Source organism: Clupea harengus, chromosome 15, assembly GCF_900700415.2.
Source record: "Clupea harengus chromosome 15, Ch_v2.0.2, whole genome shotgun sequence".
NCBI classification, from domain to species: domain Eukaryota; kingdom Metazoa; phylum Chordata; class Actinopteri; order Clupeiformes; family Clupeidae; genus Clupea; species Clupea harengus.
Genome location: NC_045166.1, coordinates 22,347,192 through 22,367,487, shown reverse-complemented (window position 1 = coordinate 22,367,487; position 20,296 = coordinate 22,347,192). Strand labels below are relative to the sequence as shown.

At 43.7% G+C, this 20,296-nt stretch overlaps 1 protein-coding gene across 1 annotated transcript in view; it reads right to left on the bottom strand.

The window, feature by feature from the left end:
• LOC105901295 (mannosyl-oligosaccharide 1,2-alpha-mannosidase IA-like) overlaps positions 1-20,296 on the bottom strand; it is a 125,623-nt gene that overhangs the window by 5,332 nt on the left and 99,995 nt on the right. Inside the window, exons 6-7 of the mRNA XM_031581597.2 lie at positions 4,346-4,469; positions 3,672-3,765 (exon numbers count right to left, since the gene is read on the bottom strand). Of these exons, the coding sequence (XP_031437457.1) occupies positions 3,672-3,765; positions 4,346-4,469 (218 nt within the window). The remainder of the gene's footprint in view (positions 1-3,671; positions 3,766-4,345; positions 4,470-20,296) is intronic.

The following is a 20,296-nucleotide window of genomic DNA, read 5'->3' as shown; positions in this document are numbered from 1 at the left end:
GGTGATTGGCTGGAGGGCTAATGGGATTTGGCTTTTTGATGGTTTATGAATGAGACATGTCTGTACTGGGGAGATTACCAGGAGGTTATTTACTGTGTTGTGTGCTGGAATATGTGTGTGTGTGTGTGTGTGCACGCTTTTGCATTGGTGTGTGTGTGTGTGTGTGTGTGTGTGTGTGTGTGTGTGTGTGTGTGTGTGCGCTTTTGCATTGATGTGTGTGTGTGTGTGTGTGTATGTGCTTTTGCATTGGTGGGTGTGCAGACACCTCACACAGGTTCCAAAGGACTGTGCAACAGCACATTCTCACCATTCCCTGACTCCTTTATCCGTCTGTCTGTTCACCTTCTATCATGCCATCCTTATGCTTAGGAATACATCTCTCTTTTACTCCCTCCTTCTATCTCTCCCCTGTATCTCTCTCTTTCTTCAAACCTCGCTCCCTCGTTCCCATTCACCACCCCACTTTCTCTCCATCTCCCACTCTCACTCTCTCTCTCTCTCTCTCTCTCTCTCCTTCTCTCTCTGCTGGTGTCCAGTGAGCTCAGTGTGAGGGATGAGTGTGTGTTCTCTGTTGTGTTTGTCACACCAACGCTGGCGCTCCCTCATCCATATGTATTCCTCATTAGCGGCCGGCGCTCTTTTGGTCTGATAGAGATTAGCCGTCAGCCACAATCACACCGACAGCACCAGCCGTCATGTCCACACCACCGCCACAGCCTAGATGGCCAGACACAGCCAATCTGTTCCATGAGCGAGTTTGTATCTATGAGTTTTGGTGTGCTAATTTTCAGTAAAAATTACCATATACCATACCATATCCTTCTGAGTCTGTATTTATTCGTTTTGGTGTGCTGATTTTTCAGTAAAATTAGCATACGTTGATACCCGCAGTTCTTCCTCAACAGCATTGCTTGTATTTGAAGGGAGAACGAGAGTAGTAGAACCCCCCCCCCCCCCCCCCCCACTGTGTGACTGTGTCTCTAGGACCAGAAGAACACCCTGCAGCAATGCTTCCTGAACGCAGCAGGAAGAACATGTCCACCACCTCAGGAGAGATATAATCACACTGACAATATAGGTCATCATGAGGATGTCACTATAGCCTAGACATGAATACATGAGGAAACACTGGTCTTGTGTGTGTGGGTGCATATGTGTGTGTATGTTTGTGTGTGTGTGTGTGTGTGTGTATATGTGTGTATATGTGTGTATGTGTGTGTTTTGTATGAGAGATGGTGCTGTCAGCCACATAACGTCTTTACGAGGCGCGGTTTATTAGGCATAGAGCTGTCCGTTCCCTTAGGGCTGTTTGCCATTTCCTATCAGCTGTGTTTAGTTTCTTTCCACGTCTGAGAAACAGGGAACACAGGCACATCAAACTGTCCTACTACAAAGCCTTCCTCCGAGAGTTGTTTTACGCTGAAGTGATTTTGATGTGGTCTCTTGATAGTGCTATCCTGGTACTCATGTGTCTGTCTTTCTCTCTCTTTGTAGGCCACAATCAAAGTAGATTAGCCATGAGCTGCTTGTGTACAGCCTTGGAAAGTCTACACTGTTGCAGATCTATACATAGAACTATTCACTCACAATCCTCAACCTCTCTCTCTCTCTCTTCTCTCTCTCTCTCTTCTTCCTTCTCCAGCTACACCTCATGCTATGCAAGTTAACCCCGTCACACTCCCCACAGGAAGTTCAAAGTCTTACCTTTACACTCACACTCAACCCCAACCTTAACTCCAAAAATCCACAGTAAGCTAAGCGCCGTGGCGTAGCTAGTAATAAATAACGCCAACCTCAAACTCACCCCACCCTAAAATCTCAGTTCACAGACCCAGACCACCACAGCGGAGTCCCTGTACTCCACTTTGCCCAAAAGAACTGCTTCATCAGTTAAGCCCTGCTGAACTCTCTTCTAAAGCTTGCACACTCTCACGCTTCCGGATGGTGTGGAGTGCTTTGTCAGGAACGGCGGGTTGAACTCCAACAAGCCCAATACACACTCCTACACATGAATAACTACCAGGACAGTTATCTGTTTTGGTCCACTGCTGTGCCTTGCTTTCCATTAGTGTCACAGCAGTTCTGTATTTTTCTGTCTGTTTCCTTTCCTCCTCTATGCTCTTCTTTCTCCTCATCTTCTCTCTCTCTCTCTCTTCCTCTCTGCTCTGGTGATTCTCTCTTCTCCCTTCCCCTCCTTTTCTCACAATACCTCTCCTGTGTTTGCAGAGGGGCAGCTAACCTTCAACTGTTCACTTGCTGATGTCCGAGACGAAAAACAAATAAACAAACCAAACAAACAGACAAACAGACAAACAGACAAACAGGCAGACAGCGCAGCAGGTCTCAGCGGGCCGAAGCTTCATGCCGCCACTGTTTTCAGCCTCTACAGGAGTCCCGTGAGGACCACAGTCTGAGGTCCTGACATTTCTCGGACCTTTAACATGGGCCAAAATACACACACACACACACACTCAGACAAAGACCAAAACACACATACACACACCACAATAAAAGAGAAATACACACGCACACAGACAGAAACACACACAAGGACAAACACAGGCAAACACATTTACTACAGAAGGGATGTAATGTGATGTTTGAGGAGGGATGTAACACACACACACACACACACACACACACACACAAACACACACACACACACACACACACACACACACACACACACACACAGGAACCCACAGACCCCATCTCTGTACATCTGATAGTCTCTCTTCTTCCCCTCTTTTTGATAGGGAACTTATCTCGTAGTCAGGTAATCCAACTGCAGCACCTCTACACCACTCACTGTATCTCTCCTAGACCACTGCAGAACATCTACACCACTCACTGTATCTCTCCTAGACCACAGACTACAGTAATCATGTAACTCCCCCCCCCCCCCCCCCCCCCCCCAACCACCATCCCACGCACTGTCAGCCTCCTACCTGTCTGACCCCTCACTATCTGGGCTTTTGCATAAGTGCTCTGACATGATTACATGCCTCAACTAGCGCGCTCTATCAAAACCATCTTATGGGTGATTTAAAAAAAAAAGGTAAGAGGTAGTTTTAAGCTTTCATAATGCAGAAAAACAGAATGACAGCCTGTTATATCTCATCAGACATTGGCTGGAGAGAGGGCGAGAGGCAAGAGAAAGCGGTTGTCTCGGAAAGAGGACGCGACGAGTGTAGGACACGGGATTGTGAGTGCCTGCATGAACCCTTGCGTGGAGGGTTCGAGATCTGCTTCCTACAGCTACTGGAAATGTGGGCTCAGCGACTGATTTCCTTTTGCTTTGAATAACAACATCTGCCGAATGAATACATTGAAATGCAAATGCGAATACAAATCTAATGCTAAGGTCAACGTAAATGGGAAAGGAAATGGCAATGCTAAATGCACAGAGGGTTACCTTGAGATAAACCTCAGGAGCAGAGCTTTTGCACCCGAGTAGGCAGAGGTTGCAGCTGAAAACTGAAGCAGCACAGGTGAAAGGTCATGTGTGCAGAGGAACCTGGGGAACCTTGTGCTCCATTAAGTGATGACCTGGGCCGTGTGACTGTTTGTATGTGTTAGTGATACATTTACATGTTTTGTGCGTGTGTGTGTGTGTGTGTGTGTGTGTGTGTGTGCGTGTGTGTGTGTGTCTGTCTGTTCTTGCTACTTACGTTGGCCCCAGTTGCCACTGTTGGGGTTCAGGTAGTTGGGGTACAGACCAGAAGGCTTCTCAAGCCGTTTCAGAACTTTCCGGATGTTCATGACCTGAAATTAGCAAGAGTCAACACTGTCAGAGCCACAAGACCACTTTATTTAAAAATGTATTCATTAAAAACATTCTCCTCATCCTTCTTCACTGTTTTCATGACTCACACTGAAGAGAGAGCCCTTTGTTTTCACACTTGTGTAAACCTATGAATCACATTCAAAGAACTACAAAATAAACCGAAACAACCGAGCTGATCCTTTCTTCTGGCTCTAGTGCCTATGACTCAAATGCCTTTGACTTCACGGGCCCTTTTTGTTCTTCTGGCTGTGTGCTCAGCCTTTTAGCAAGGAAGGGCAGCATGGTAACAGCTGCATGGGAGTTTGGATGATTAATGTGTGTGTGTATGTGTGTGTCTGTGTGTGTCTGTGAGTGTGTGTTTGGCAAAGATACCCAAGGGTAGTCTTCTTGTAGGTTAAAGTGTATGTGAGAGGGAGAGTTAATATGAGAATGAGTGTGTGTGTGTGTGTGTGTGTGTGTGTGTGTGGGTGGGTGTGGTTAAACATGTATAAGTATTGACTGTTAAAATAACGTTGTGCTGTGAGGTGAGCGTGTGTGTGTGAGTGGCCCTCTGCTCACCTTCTCGGCGAAGGCGGGGTTTCCAGACAGTTTGCTGAGGTGCATGAACTCCAGGTGCAGCGTGCCGTACTCCGCCAAGATGCTGCTGCCGCCTGACGCCCAGGGCCAGTTACGACCGATACCACTGCAGAGAAAACACACACACACACACACACACACACACAACACACACACAGTTACGCCTGATACCGCTGCAGAAAAGCAGAAATGTTTAACTGTCATTATGAAAGAAAGAATTGCTAAAAACAGCTTTTCCCTCTTCGAACAGCAAATCAGTGACCGTGAACTCACAAAGTAATCGAATTACATAATGCATTATGTCTGAGGGTTTGATCAATTCACATCTTTATACAGTACAATTACAAAATGCAGCAGAATGTACAACTCTCTCACTCTGCCACTTTTTTAATGTCCCCATCACTCAGGTGAAGTGGAGAGAGCAGCGAGCACAAAATTGTAATACAAAAATAACACTGATTACACAACACTAACTTATTATTTACTAGCCACCTACTGGAAACTAGACAGTGAAAATAAATATGTTCATACACACACTGTTGCTCTCTTTTTTTCTCTCTCTCCCTCCCTCTCCCTCTCTCTCTCTCTCTCACACACACACACACACACACACACACAACACACACACATGTATATTACTGAAGCACTAATTGCATGGCTCTCCGTTCTAATTCTACCGTGATGATTTATCTCTCTAGTCGATTATTTACACCAAGATCATTCCATGCCCTTGGCCTGGAGGTCAATTCCCTTTCCATATCTCACTGTTGATTTCTACTCTTAACACCCGCTCATGGTGCACACACACACAATCTCAGACATTAATACTCTGGCTATTAAGATTGAGGATCTGTCCATTAAGATAGTTTTCTGCCTAATTAACACAGTAAACACAACAGTACTGGGTACCGTTTTGCATTCTGGTCTGTGTGTGTGTGTGTGTGTGTGTGTGGTGTGTGTGTGTGTGTGTGTGTGTGTGTGTGTGTGTGTGTGTGTGTGTGTGTGTGTGTGTATATATGTGTGTGTGTGTGTGTGTTGTGTGTGTGTGTGTGTGTATATGTGTGAGTGTGTGCGTGCATGTGTATGTGTGTGTGTGTGTGTATGTGTGTGTGTGTGTGTGTGTGCTGCCCTGATGGTGCCCATGAAGGACGTTCCTTAATGAAGACTAAAGCAGTAGGGACTTTGGCTACTACCACTGATAGCCAGCTGAGGTAACAATGGGTTGTCCAAGAACAAGAAAGGGACTAGAAAAAGAGGTAATAAACTACTGATCTTTTTAGTTCATTACATCAAAGCAAAATGATGAGACAGGTTTCACTAGTTGGCTCATCTGAATGTTTGATTTTGAGCACTGATAATATGCATGTTTGCCTTCATATCTGGCTGTAGTCCTGGGATGCCTATGGCGGAGATTGTGTGCGATGTCTGTTGACACCCCCTATAGGTAAGGAGTTATGGGAGCTTAGAGCTACCACTGACATGAGAGAGAAAGGGGAGGAGGTGGGATGCTTTGCTATGCTGGAGTGTGTGACGTTATTGGCCAGATAAGGTGGGTTTTAATTTCCTTGAATGCAGAAGTGGGGTGAGTGACAGCTGTCAATCATCCCTATGGGCTCCTCCTGAACTTTGTTTAGAAATACATCATTGCCCATAGATTTCAACATTTATGATTTTATGTAACAATCAGTTCAGCACCATGTTAATCAGTGTGCAACTCACAGGAATGTGAGAGAGGATTTTATGTGTGTGTGTGTGTGTGTGTGTGTGTGTGTGTGTGTGTGTGTGTGTGTGTGTGTGTGTGTGTGTGTGTGTGTGTGTGTGTGTGTGCGCAATGAGAAGGTGATGATAAGAGACTGTGGCCTGGGGCAAACATGGGAAAGCGAAAGTGAGTGTGTTTTGCTCATAGTGGAGTGTAAGAAAATCCATAGTGTGTGTGTGTGTGTGTGTGGCATGTAGATTATGCATGACTGTGTGCATCTGTATGCATGCTGATACAATATTAATGAACTAGCTTACTCTGTCATTTTCATTCCACATGGTTCAATGGCTAAACTGGATGAAGAGTCTGTTAGTTTAAAAGTCTGGAGGCAGTGTGTGTGTGTGTGTGTGTGTGTGTGTGTGTGTGTGTGTGTGTGTGTGTGTGTGTGTGTGTGCGTGTGTATGTGTGTGTGTGTGTGTGTGTGTGTGTACACTGACAGCATAAAGCTGTTACCACCTATGTCATCATTTTCCACACTGCAGGCCTGCAAGTTCTCTGTATGCTTACCATCTCTTACCATCTCTCCCTCACCCACATACACACCCTCACCCACCCACACACACACACACGCACACCCGGCCCCCCACCCATCCCCCCCACGCACACACACACATTTAAACATTCATACATAAGCAGACGACACACGACAAAATTGATGGCAGAAGAGAGAGAGAGAGAGAGAGAGAGAGAGAGAGAGAGTCAGAGAGAGAAGACCCAGCTGAACATGATCAGATTCCCCTTCCTCCTTCCTCTCATGCTGAGAAAAAAAAACATTTGTGTTTTATTGCACACCTGATTAAATCATGTTCTTCTCATGTCTAATTCCAAGCCAATCACACTCTTCACTTTTACAGGACAAACACGGAGTGTGTGGTGAGTGCTAGACTTTTTCGGATAATGTTGCGGCAGACTGAAATGAAACTGGTCTGGTGTGTGAATGTGTGTCCACTTCTGTACTGTTCCTATTAATTATGCTACAGTAACCCATGGTCATGTATGACTGCTTTACTGCACCAATGTACCTGCTCTCTCTCTCTCTCTCTCTCACACACACACACACACACACACACACACACACACACACACACACACACACACACACAATAATCCAGACTACTGAACTGGAAAAAAGCCCTCTTGGATAGATGAAACACATCCCTTTCTGCTCCATCTCCCCTGCCTTTTCTCTCTTTCTGTCATATTCTCTCTCTCTCTCTCTCTCTCTTTCTCTCTCTCTCTCTTTCTCTACCTCTATCTCTATCAGGGACAGGAAACAACACAGAGCTCCATCCATCCATCTGTGGCCAATCAGTCAAATCCCTTCAGTGAGATCTATAGCTGAACACCTGCTTCCTGACAAAGCCACCACACACACAGAGGCACACACATACACTCACCAGTGTACACACTGCAAGCAAAACACTTTCTCTCTCACACACACACACACACACACACACACACACACACACACACCACACACACACACACATGGAAACCTCTCTTTCACACAAATACCTTATCTCTCTCTACCTCACTCACACACAGGCAATCCCAAATGCACACACACATTACATAATACACCCACTGCCTCCAACTGCCAGTGTCTCTTTGCCATCCCACCCCCCACACATATGCACAAAAGCCATTTCTCTTCCTATGACCAACACCACCTATGATTTTTCCGTTAGCCTGCACCGGGTGGCACATCAGGTCATGTCCTTACAGCAGAGCCAGGAGGCTGGCTGGCAGACCCTGGCACCCACTAAACCAGCCAAGTCGCCCGTGAGCCACCTGGACGAGAACCCAGCCCAGTCCAGCCCAGTCATGTCCATCCCACCCCACTGCTGCTGTGAGCTCCGCACCACACCGCTGGATGAGAACAGAGCAGAGCACAGCTGTCCCTGGCTGCCAAGAGCTGAGTCACACCACACACAACCCACCATCTACACACAACCCACCTTCTACACACAACCCACCTTCTACACACAATCCATCATCTACACACAATCCACCATCTACACACCATCTACACACAATCCACCATCTACACACCATCTACACTCAATCCACCATCTACACACAATCCACCATCTACACACCATCTACACACAATCCACCATCTACACACAATCCACCATCTACACACCATCTACACACAATCCACCATCTACACACCATCTACACTCAATCCACTATCTACACTCAACCCACCTTCTACACACAATCCACCATCTACACACAATCCACACTCAACCCACCATCTACACACAACCCACTATCTACACACAATCCACCTTCTACACACAATCCACTATCTACACACAATCTACACACAACCCACCATCTACACACCATCTACACTCAATCCACTATCTACACTCAATCCACCATCTACACACAATCCACCATCTACACACCATCTACACACAATCCACCATCTACACACAATCCACAATCTACACACAATCTACACACAGCCCACCATCTACACACAGTCCACCAGCTACACACAATCTACACACAATCCACCATCTACACACAATCCACCATCTACACACAATCTACACACAATCCACCTTCTACACACAATCCACAATCTACACACAATCTACACACAACCCACCATCTACACACAGTCCACCATCTACACACAATCTACACACAATCCACCTTCTACACACAATCCACAATCTACACACAATCTACACACAGCCCACCATCTACACACAGTCCACCAGCTACACACAATCTACACACAACCCACCATCCACACCCAATCCCACTCACTCTCTGTCACTTTCTCACTGCTCCATTCTTTCTTTTCCTCTTTAAGGCTGACAGCATCTGACAGATATGTGGGTGGTTAATGAATTTCTTGAATAACTGGAACATTTGAGACCCCACATGCTTGTGTGTGTGTGTGTGTGTGTGTGTGTGTGTGTGTGTGTGTGTGTGTGTGTACGTGTGTGTGTGTGTGTGTGTGTGTGTGTGTGTGTGTGTGTGTGTGTGTGTGTGTGTGTGTGTGTACATGCATTTGCATGTGTCCATATGTGTGCATAGTGATTTTTGGACTGTCAGAAGCTAAAGCCTTTAAGCCCCCTCCACAGTGCTGCACTGAAAATGTATGACAGCGTTCAGTATTGCAGCAAGGCAGTCCCTATGCACTTCACAGCATATAAGCCACTTAAGACGCTAGAAACTTTTACAGCTTTATTCATCCCTGCAAGGGTGCGCGTGTTTATGTGTGTGTGTGTGTGTGTGTGTGTGTGTGTGTGTGTGTGTGTGTGTGTGTGTGTGTGTGTGGTGTGCACGGTTCCAGCCTAGGCCCAGGTTGAGGCCATCACACAAAAAATCCACTGAAACTCCTGAAGAACTCACTTTTCCCAATCACAACAATCCAATTAAAGTGGAAGATGTCCCGAGGCTACCGTCCCCTTCGTCCCTTTCTCTCTCTATCTTCTATCGCTCCCTTTTTCATTCACTTTCTCATTCATTCTCTCCCTCTCTCCTTCCATTACTTTTTCACTGATGCCCTCAGGTCCACCCACCTCTCTCCGATTTGAGTCATGCTGCTGTCTGGAGCCATTTACTGTCAGAGGAGAGCAGAGGAGGAGAGAGAGGAGGACAGGAGGGAAGAGAGGAGAGCAGAGGGGGGGAGAAAGGAGGAGAGGAGATACATAGAAAATGGTGAATGTAGAAAAAGACCAAAGGGGAGACCAGAGGAAAATGAGAATGTAGAGCGGGGGTGCCCAATGCGTCGATCGCGATCGACCAGTCGAATTCAAATCAAGTTCATTTTTTTTACATTTTTTCTATAAATCGCCAGATCACAACAGAAGTCATTTAAGGTTACCTTTCCTATAGAACAGATCTATAGCTTTTTCGTGTATTAAACAAAATAAAAAGCCTTATTTATCTTATTTACACAACGACATGATCGCGCGTTTACAATTCTCCTCTGCTCTCTGTATGGTGCACGGCGGAGTTCCGCCCCGATGCGCACAAACACACACACACACACAGACACGTGCGCGCACACAGGTGAGCACACTCCGACCAGCAGACAGAATTGGGCTTAAGAATCAGTGCACAGACAGACTTTTAAGCTTTTAGGAACTAATTTCCAGGCGTTTATGAATCCGCCGGAGATCTTTTCTTAGGTGGGTCTTTCGAAGTCCGTAGGAAGATATTGAAGAAGACGCTAGAGAACATTTTCGAGAATGAGGCCCAATGAGAATGGATACACCAGACGTGGAAACAGAAAGTATGCTCATGTCCGCACCGAAAATTCAGAAATTGATCTGGCTTCCATTTTTTATCATTTTCCGCGAGTTGTGCGTGGCCCTTTTTACATAGAGTCTGGTAGTAAATCTATGAAATGGAATGGAAATTATTTATTTAGCTGTGAATAATGAAGGAAGCAATAAATCCGATTATTATCCAAACCCTTGAGAGCTGTTGCCATGGAGATATAACGTTACTTGAAATTGGACGACTTGAAATTAATATATGAAATTGAACAACATCAACAACTTTACGGATAAAATAAATAAACAAGGATAGCAAAACAGATTGATAAGCATAGAATGAGAATGGCAGAAACCCAGGCAGGACGTCAGATGACGAGACAGATCACAGTGACACAGGCTGTTTTTTTTTCTCTCATATGTGAAGGCTGAGACATTCATAACATTTTATTCAGTCTTACTGATGGTCCTTCTGTAATGCCAACAGGTGCACTGTGTTGCGGATAAGTTTTGTAGTCCTGGTAATCTTTTGTTTGGCATATTGGCAAGGTTATTTAATTTTGTTCTTGATGAATGAATGTTTGTTTATTAATCAGTTATTTTTTAACAAATAACTCAATTATGATTACAAAGAGGAAAATTCGCAACAAACACCTAAAAACACAGCAACTTTCATCTGAACTTTTTGGAAAAGCTCCCTCGAAATCAAGAATTTTAGGCCGCAACTATCTCAAATAATGTCACCAATATCACCATGATTCCTTTAAGTGTCTGTGTCGGTGCCCCCCCCCCCCCCCCCCTCCTTTTTAGCCATGCATAGTCTCTATTTATGAACATGTTTTGTGGTAGATCATTTTTAGTTGGTCATTTTTAAAAGTAGATCACAAGCCAAAAAAGTGTAGAGTGTACATTCTCATTTTGCTCTGGTCTCCCCTTTGGTCTTTCTACATGGTAGAGGGTGAAGAGGACAGAAAAAAGTGATTTAATTTTGTGCGACGATGACACGTTACCTGAGGTTATCTCCTCCCTTTTCAATTCATATGGCGTGTGTGTGTCAAGGAGCACTTTTTGAAGACCCACATGAAATATAATCATTATTCCCTGCAGAGGTACACAAACTGTTCATTAACAGTATGTGTCTGTAAGTGTGTGTTTGTGTGTGTTTATGTGTGTATGTATGTAGGTGTATGTGTCTGTGTGTGTGTGTATGTGTGTATGTATATAAGTGTATGTGTCTATGTGTGTGTGTGTGTGTATGTGTGTGTGTATGTGTGTCTGTATGTAAGTGTATGTGTGTGTGTGTGTGTGTGTGTGTGTTTGTGTGTATCTGTTTGTGAGTCTGGTTGGGGGATGGACTAAATATTGAAAATATGGCGTGTTTATGTATTTGGCATGCATGTGTGTGAACTGGTTTTTATTATGCATTACTGACCTGCTTCCTCATAAATAAAACCCTCATCTTTTAAGGCATTTTAAGCCATTTGTGATATTGAATCTGACAGCCTATTTAACCACCATTACCAACCCATTTTCACAGCTCCATTCCACACGTCTGTCCTGGCTTTCATTGGAAACACTCTCTAATCTCTGATCACGTTCAGTAATATAGCTGGTTTCCCTCGGCAATGGACGCCACTGTGGTAACGAGCTGTTTAAGGTGACACAGATAAATGAGCTCTCCTGTCTCGCCCCTGGACAGCCGCCATTTTCATCAGTGATTTTTGTTTTCTTCTTGAAGTGGGAAGACATGAGGCAAAAGTGTTTCACTCTCTTCAGAACTGACACAAAAAGTTGAGCAACAATTTTCAATGCAAACTACCTGAACAAGTCCTACAGCAGAGCAAAGGTGTACATGACTGGACTGGACGAGTTAAAGCAAAAAGTGCCAGTCAATACCTGAGAAAAGGGCCTAATGAATGGTGCCATGGTAACCACATGAACTGTGAGCAATCCCGCTTCCACACAAAGGCAGAACACACATGGACTTAGAGAAAGCCCGAATAGAAGAACTGTGTATTCATCATAGGCAAAGCGTAGGTATTTTCTGTGTGGGGATGTATGCCTATATGTAGGCCTATATGCGCCTGTTGGAGGCGACCAGTGGGGGGTGGAGGAGATCTCGAGGGTGCCAGTGGAAGAAGCACGCTTTTCCTGGCCGCTCCACAGTGGCGCCAGTGATGCACCCTTTCTCACATGTTGTTCTCCAACTTGGACAGCCTGGCCAGCGTTCAAGAGTAGGATGAGGCCATTCTTCGTCACAATCTCCTTCTAGACTGGCGGGGTGAGGGGAACCTTTCCCCAGCTGCCTCCCCATGTCCTCCATCAGCTCAGCTTGGTAAGATGACCGGAGGGAAGAGACATTAAGAGCCCTCACCGCAAAGGGATGAGGCCCTGTACGAAGCCGGGTAGATGGAGGCAGAGAACCAGGCCATCTTCCTGGGGAGGAGGCTTGGGTGGTGTAAGCAGGGTGGGGTTGAGGTGCCTCGCTATTGAGGCGCTCCTCCATGCAGAGAGCCATCAAGCCCTTAGCCTCCAGCCCAGAGAGACCATGACCCTTAAAGGACTATATCCCTGTGGAGGGATATGTAAAAAATAAATCTTGTTGTCAATAAGCCCTTTAAAGCTCTGTGAGTTATTGTCCTAAAGTCATAAAAAGAACACCCCTAGAAACCTTTAATCTTATAAATATATGGCACTTGTGCATGAATGTTTTTAGTTAGAGGAAATATACAAAAACATCAAGGCATGTCAGAGAACCTAAAAAATTCTAACAGGCCTGAGTCCTTTAGGGTGAAGCCGGTCTCCCCAGTGGTGCTTCATGTGCTTTGCAAACACTGGGACTTGGGGGTTTGGGGGTTCCAGAGTTTACCTTCATACATGTCTCTCCCCTGGTCAACGGGCTTTATTAGAGATGGCCAGTCGATGTTGAGACGGGCGGCAGCGTGCTCACACTCCTTGAGGAGCGCAGTAGCAGGCGAAGCAGATGCTGGGAGGGCTTGAGCTGGAGGAATGGCGTTCTTGTCATCAGACACAACACACATTCAAACACATTCATAGGTAGGGAGGTAACCCGAGCTGCTGCATCATTGCCGTTATCGCGGTCGCAGAAGCTTTTTGGGCAAAGCTAGGAAATGGCTGCGGTTATCCGGAAATGAAAGAGCTTCCTCGGTGTGTTTGAAACCCATGCATGATGTAGAAGGGATGGGAATCCACAGCAGTGAGGAGGGCCCCACAGCGCCGTGGGGGCATTAGCCAGCTAGCTAGGTGAGGCTAAGTAGTGCAAGCGGTGCTTGTGTAGCTTCACTTCTTGGTTCACAAATGTATAAGTTTATCTTAGCAGCAAATTAGCCCACACCATAGCATCTGCCAACTGTTAAGATAGATCCCTAAGCTAGAGTCGGAGAGCTAGGATAGCTAGGTTAATTGGCACGAGACCTTAACTGTCTGTGACATCTGTGCCATGAATTATTGCTCTATTTTAGTCATCAATTACTGATTGTTTTTAATCTGACATTGTTATGGATTTGATATGTGAATGAGACTTAAGAAAAACCATCAGATGTTTCTCCCTCCTCCCTCCCTGTGTGTGGTGTGAGGGCCTGTGGTGTGTGTAATTGAATTGGGGCAGGTTAAGTCAAGTCAAACTGATTCTCAGCAGGAGAGCCACTTTATCTGCTTTGGGTGCAGGAGCAAGATAACACAGGAAGGAGGCGTGTGAGGGGTGTGTGTGTGTGTCTGTGTGTGTGTGTGTCTGTGTGTGTGTGTGTGTGTGTGTGTGTGTGTGTGTGTGTGTGGTCAACCAACACTGCACGTAACTAAGGGGGAAAGGAGATATAAATGACAAAAGATGGAAACTCTTTCTTCAACCTTCAACTTGTCAACAATGGTTCAGGAGAGATCGGCTCCTTCTGGCTTCATGTTGAAGTTTGCTTGAATAAGTATTTAGCCCAACACCTTTCACTGGAGCGGAAATGTGAAAGGTTGAATGGCTTTGAGTATGTGTCATTATGAGAGCCCATTAGTAGGGTCATTGCATTAGTTGGCATGAGGCCTAGGGCTTTTTAAAGTTGCCACTCTCCAGCTTCCAAAGCCAGTCTGTAAAAGCACTGTCTGTGCATAAATTAAATCTTGATCAAACCGAAAAGTGGTGGGGCAAGCCGATAAAGCCCCCCACTTACGGGCTACATTGCCCGAGGGGACACAGGTTCAAGTCTGGCCTGATGTCATTTCCCAATCCTCTCTCCGCCTCGCTTCCTGTCATAACTTCACTGTCCTGTCCAAATAAAGGCATAAAAAGCCCAAAAATAAATCTTTAAACCTAAAAGTGGTATTTAATACAAACTATGGGCATGTATTAAACTGAGTGAGCGAAAAACCTCTGTAGTTATAACTAGTTATTGCATGGAGACAACCTGTGGAGACCATAGCTGGGTTTCCATCCAACATTTTAATGCAAATTTTGACCATTTGAATAAGAAAATGCTTGTTATTTACATAAAATATTGTTCAAAATATTCTATGTCAAATAAGGAATCAATTGGCTAGAGAGGTGGATTATCTCCTGATTCATATAGGGTATAATTCGACTAAGGTTGATGGAAATGAGTTTATTTGAATCGCATTTGTTGCCAGTTTATTAGGGGTTCCCTGTAACGTTGCTCTCATGACTGTACGTTTTGAACCCAGAGTTGTTCACAAATCCTGTCTAGATTAGACAAGGGTCTATTTTTAATTTGCATTACACAGCTGATGGAAACGAGCACAGACCCGCATTTTCTTTAGCCAAATTTTCATGAATGCCCTTAATGAGTTGCATGGAGACCCAGCTGGTGAGAATGGATTTTCTCCAGAGAATGAATGTATTTGAATGTCTGAGACTCTATGCCTGGAAAATTATTCAGCGATACCTCCTGTCAAGAGACAAACAGAAAGCACTCTAGCTATTGAGTACTTGTTAGAAGTCGGCTTAAAAGAAGCAAACTATCTTTATATCCAAGAAACCCTGCTATGAGAGGGTGGATAACTTGTGGAGGGTGGTATTGTGTTTCACCAGACAGATTTTAAACGCATCGATGTGCATATGACAACCATTTAGACAACATGAATGGAGTAGGTGAAATTCCATAAATATGTCTTTTCTGGTCAGAGAGATGGCTTTGAAAACACAATGTTCAAAAATACTTCATAAAATCTGAAATATAACTGTGAAAAATGTGAAAATGTATTCAACTCCCAAAAGTCAGTATTTTGAGGTTCAAGTAGCCTAAGTGCTAACTATTTTCTATTACAATCTTAATATTACAGCCTATTCCTCACGTGCAAATAATTTTGAATATTTTTCAGTGCAACTGTAGAGTGTTAACGTGTAGTGTATGGTCCACAGTCCACAGTCCACTGCGGGAAAAGGAGACCACCCCAAATTTCTCATTGACCTCCCAGTCTGAGCAGTCTAGATCTGGGCCTGGCATAAATGTGTGCGTATGTATGTGTGTGTTTGTATATATACAGAATATGTGTGTGTGTGTGTGTGTGTGTGTGTGTGTGTGTGTGTGTGTGTGTGTGTGTGTGTGTGTGTGTGTGCGCGCGTGTGTGTGTGTGTGTGTTTTAGCCTTCAAGCTGCTGGCCTATGAAGAGCCCAGAGATGTTAAATAAGGGAGAGAGCATCTCTCAGACAGAGTGCTTCAAATCCAGGAGAAAACACCATTCACCTCATCATTCATGAGATAGAACTGTATAGACTCAATGGATGTAGAACATGTATAAAGGGTTATGTGCATGGTGATAATGCATGTCAGAGAAAGACCTGGGGGACAGACTGTAAAGGACTTCAAGAAAGGGATTGGGAAGGCGTAGCAAAGCTAAAATCCCAAAACATATCATGAAACAGTCTGTATTCAAAAGTATTAAAATATCAAATAAGTTATGCAATTCAGAATTCTGATCAAACTAAGCTTTGGGGTGTTCTGAGATGGTTTGCCGCCCTTAGCATATGGAGCTATATTCTTCCTCTTCCCTTGCATACAGTTTTTACTGCCTTTCTCTTACTAACTTCCTTCTTCTCAGATCAGTAACTACTTCTCAAACATCCCAATTTCATTCGCTATCATTTAATTACCTTCATTTCAAACAAAATCAATGCAAAAAAAAGCCTCTGCTTTGATGTCTTACAAACATGTGAGGCGAGAATAATGAAAAGACCAAAGAATCAAATCCACGAAAAGAAGAAGAAACTGTTTTCTTGTTTGATTTAACAGCACCATTTTGTCGTGTAGTCTCTTTTGAAGAGAGCTTCTAATTAATACAAACCAGTTATTTTCTCCTCTGCAACAACAACATCCAACCTTTCATGTTTTCAAAACCTAATTAAATTGATCACTCTGTCCCCCAGGTTTATGTGTAGTTGAGGCAAATCGAAGTGCAACATTATTATTTTTTTATACCAGCGCAAAACATAACTGTTCCTGATCAAAATTAGGCTGGAAGGCTGAAAAATCAAACAGAGAAACAATTACACAAAGACAGGAAGTGGGGAAATATAATTGAGTAGCTGATAGAGTACGAGATCAATAAGACGCCACAGGGAAGGCCAGATATCCGTTCAGCTTAGAAAGAGGTGTTGGGTTACATGTCTGAATCAGATCATGTCTGCCAGCGTATTAGGGCCATTGTAGGTGAAAGAAAATATGACAGACCTGCGAGAGGGTATTTTGAGGGTTTTTTTCTTCTCACAAATGTATCACTTTTATGGGATTTAAGCTGTGGGATCAAATTTAAAACCTACCGTGACTGGTTTTTTTTTCACAGTACATTTGACTTTTCTTTTCAGTTCATGTACCATAATTAAGACACCAAATAGCTAGTTAGCTAGCATAGCAACCGGGGAAACACAACGTTAGCCACAAAGTTTAATTTCTCAAAATCAGCTCACCAATAAAAGGCAGTCTTGGGTTCAAAGTGATCACAACCACTTGCGGATGATGTGAAATGGCTTCACATAGACATTAAACAATCCTGAGAGAAGTAATGGCACATCAATGGAGAAAGGGCTCACTCTGATATTAATGTTCTCGAACACGTTCATTTAATGGTCGCAATTCCCAATGCAAGCACGTCAGAAGATTATTGCCCATGGTACTATGTCGCCAGGGGATCAATTAACAATTACAATTAAATATTTAGCGTCCATTCCCATACTATAACACTAAATAAATGTTTAAAAAAAAAAATTCACTGTGAAAACTGCAGGAGATAATTATGCCCAGTATTTTTTTAATACTGGGCATAATTATCTCCTGCAGTTTTCACAGTGAACATTTTTTTTTTAACATTTATTTAGTGTTATAGTGGCATGAATGGGATGGACTAATTACAACTTTTATACAACTATATAACTTTTAAATGGCTAGTAGCGCTCGCACCACAACTACATGACGTAAAGTTCAGTTAATTGTTCTTAATACAGAGGTGCGGTCAATACACGCGTTTGTTTTATAAAATTACATAAAATACTGTAATGCGCTTTATAGCGGTGCGGTTAATAGTCAGGAAAATATGGTAAGTTAGTAAGGTCACTGAGGCCATTCTTTGACTTTTTGAATTTGTTTGGTGTCTGACTAGAATAAGAGCAGGAAAGAAAAGAGAAAGAGAAAAGGAGAAAGAAAGATAGAGAGAGAGAGGGGAAGAATGTGAGTGCCACTGTGGAACCAAGACCCCTCAAGGAACACAATCACACAGTTCTACTTAAGCACAATCTGGGTCAAGGTTAAGTTATTCAGTTCTCTGAAAACTGAAAACTCCTTCCCTCTCTCTCTCTCTCTCAGACGGAGAATAAATGAAGTGAATAAATAGAGCAGAGACATCACAACCCTGACAAAATAAGATTCCACTGAGGATTTCCATTTTACATTCTCATTTTCTCTTTCTTTCTTTCTTTCTTTCTTCCTTTCTTTGCTTTGCACTCCCTCAGACCTTACAGTTTCACCTTTGCTTCTCTCTGACTCTGAAGTATATCTATAGATATCACTTTCACACCTACACATGATAAATGGCATCTAAATTTCAACAGCAACTTGGGATCGTGATGCTTGGTAGGTGCTCTTAGCTTTAGGCTGGCGGAGAAGGCAAATGTTATCCTTATCAAACTGTGTAGTAAATGGGTTAATGCTAATGTTATTTTTTTCTCTCTCTCTCTCTCTCTCTCCCTCTCTCTCTCTCTATCTTTCTCTCTCTCTCTCGCTCTCTCTCTCTCTCTCGCTAGGAACTGGGCCAAAGTGCAGCCACTCATTAAATCACCAACTTTAGGTGTTTTTTTTCACTCTTTTCCCTTGATTTTGTGGGTACTGCATGAGTAATATATACTCTGGTTGCAGATTGATTACATTACTGCAGATTTCGTCTAATGACTCGTGCATCTGACCAACTTTTGAGATGTTTTACAGGAAAACGGCAGCACTTAGGCTAATGTATAGGTTGTAACTATGGCCTATAGCATACTGTAGGGTGACTCAGCTTAGCGTAATTATTTACAATAGACCAGTTTTCAGGATCATGTTACCTTGTATGTTTGTATGATAAGGGCACACTTATGACAATGGATGCAGTACATCCTATCCCATTCTAGCTACAACAAGTTGTCTAGACATTTTTGATTTCTGCTCTAATACTGTGGGTAGAGAATGACAAGTTCAGCACAAAGACAAACCCACATGGACACAAATGCCTAAGAATACAATGAAATGCTTTGAAATAAACATAGCAGTGTAAATGAGTGTATGCACACCTGCATATAAAAGTGCGCACACACACACACACACACACACACACACACACACACACACACACACACACACACACACACACACACACACACACACACACACACACACACACACACACACACACACACACACACACACACACACACACACACACACACACACACACACACACACACACACACAGGCAGTCACCCCACAACACACACTCAGAGTCGCTTAACAAACACCAAGCATCTCAATCCTTTGTGTGCTGTTGCCTTCAGCCTGCTGTATGCTGTTACATAAACACAGTCAGTGTGTTTACATGATGGTATAATTCGAATCTTTGCTTAGTCGGACTATGCTTTCTTTCGAGGGTAGGTGCTATTATCCCAATATACATGGCAGTGAATAAATCGAATCATTGGCCGAAAGCATGTCATATCCGATACGATAGGTAGCGCTGTTTTTATTACAACTAGTGGTGATACAGCCCTTTCCGCTTGACCTCTTCACCACTACCAATAACAACAACAGTTGATTGAGCATGAATCGCGTCTGTTCATCGGTCCAGAAATGCGTGTTGCCTCTTGGGTTGTTTGTTTGTTTGTTTGTTTGTTTCTGCCAGGCCGATGTGTTTATAAGTTACATTATTCAAAGGTGAAAGATAAAAGGCGAGAGAAACGCACGCACATTCACACACGCGCGCAAATAATGGGTTACAGCCTAAACGCATTGCCCTTCTGCCAGTTGCATCAAATTGTTTTAGTACTTCTTCGCTGTCGATTTCCAAATCTGTGTGAATATTCATGAGAGCAAGTCCAGTCAGTCTTTTCGTAGATAGATACAAACCTTCAGGACGCAATGAATGTTTGGCTAGAAATTTGCCGAACTTTCCAGGGCTTGATAAAGTTCACTGCGTAACTCATTTAGCTGTTTCCAGCTCTGTATCTGCATCGTCAACGCTGGGCATTAGTTGTCTGTACTCCGATTTTATAGTTTCCCCATTTTAATAAATATGCGTTCATGATATATTTTTCTTCTTCTCGCGTAGCAGAAGGTACGCACAGTGCGTACGGCTGCATGCGCCACTGGAACTCTGTGCAATTAATACAATACATAATAGGCTAATTGATACAATATCTCCTCGTTTGAGTGTGGTTGTTTGAGT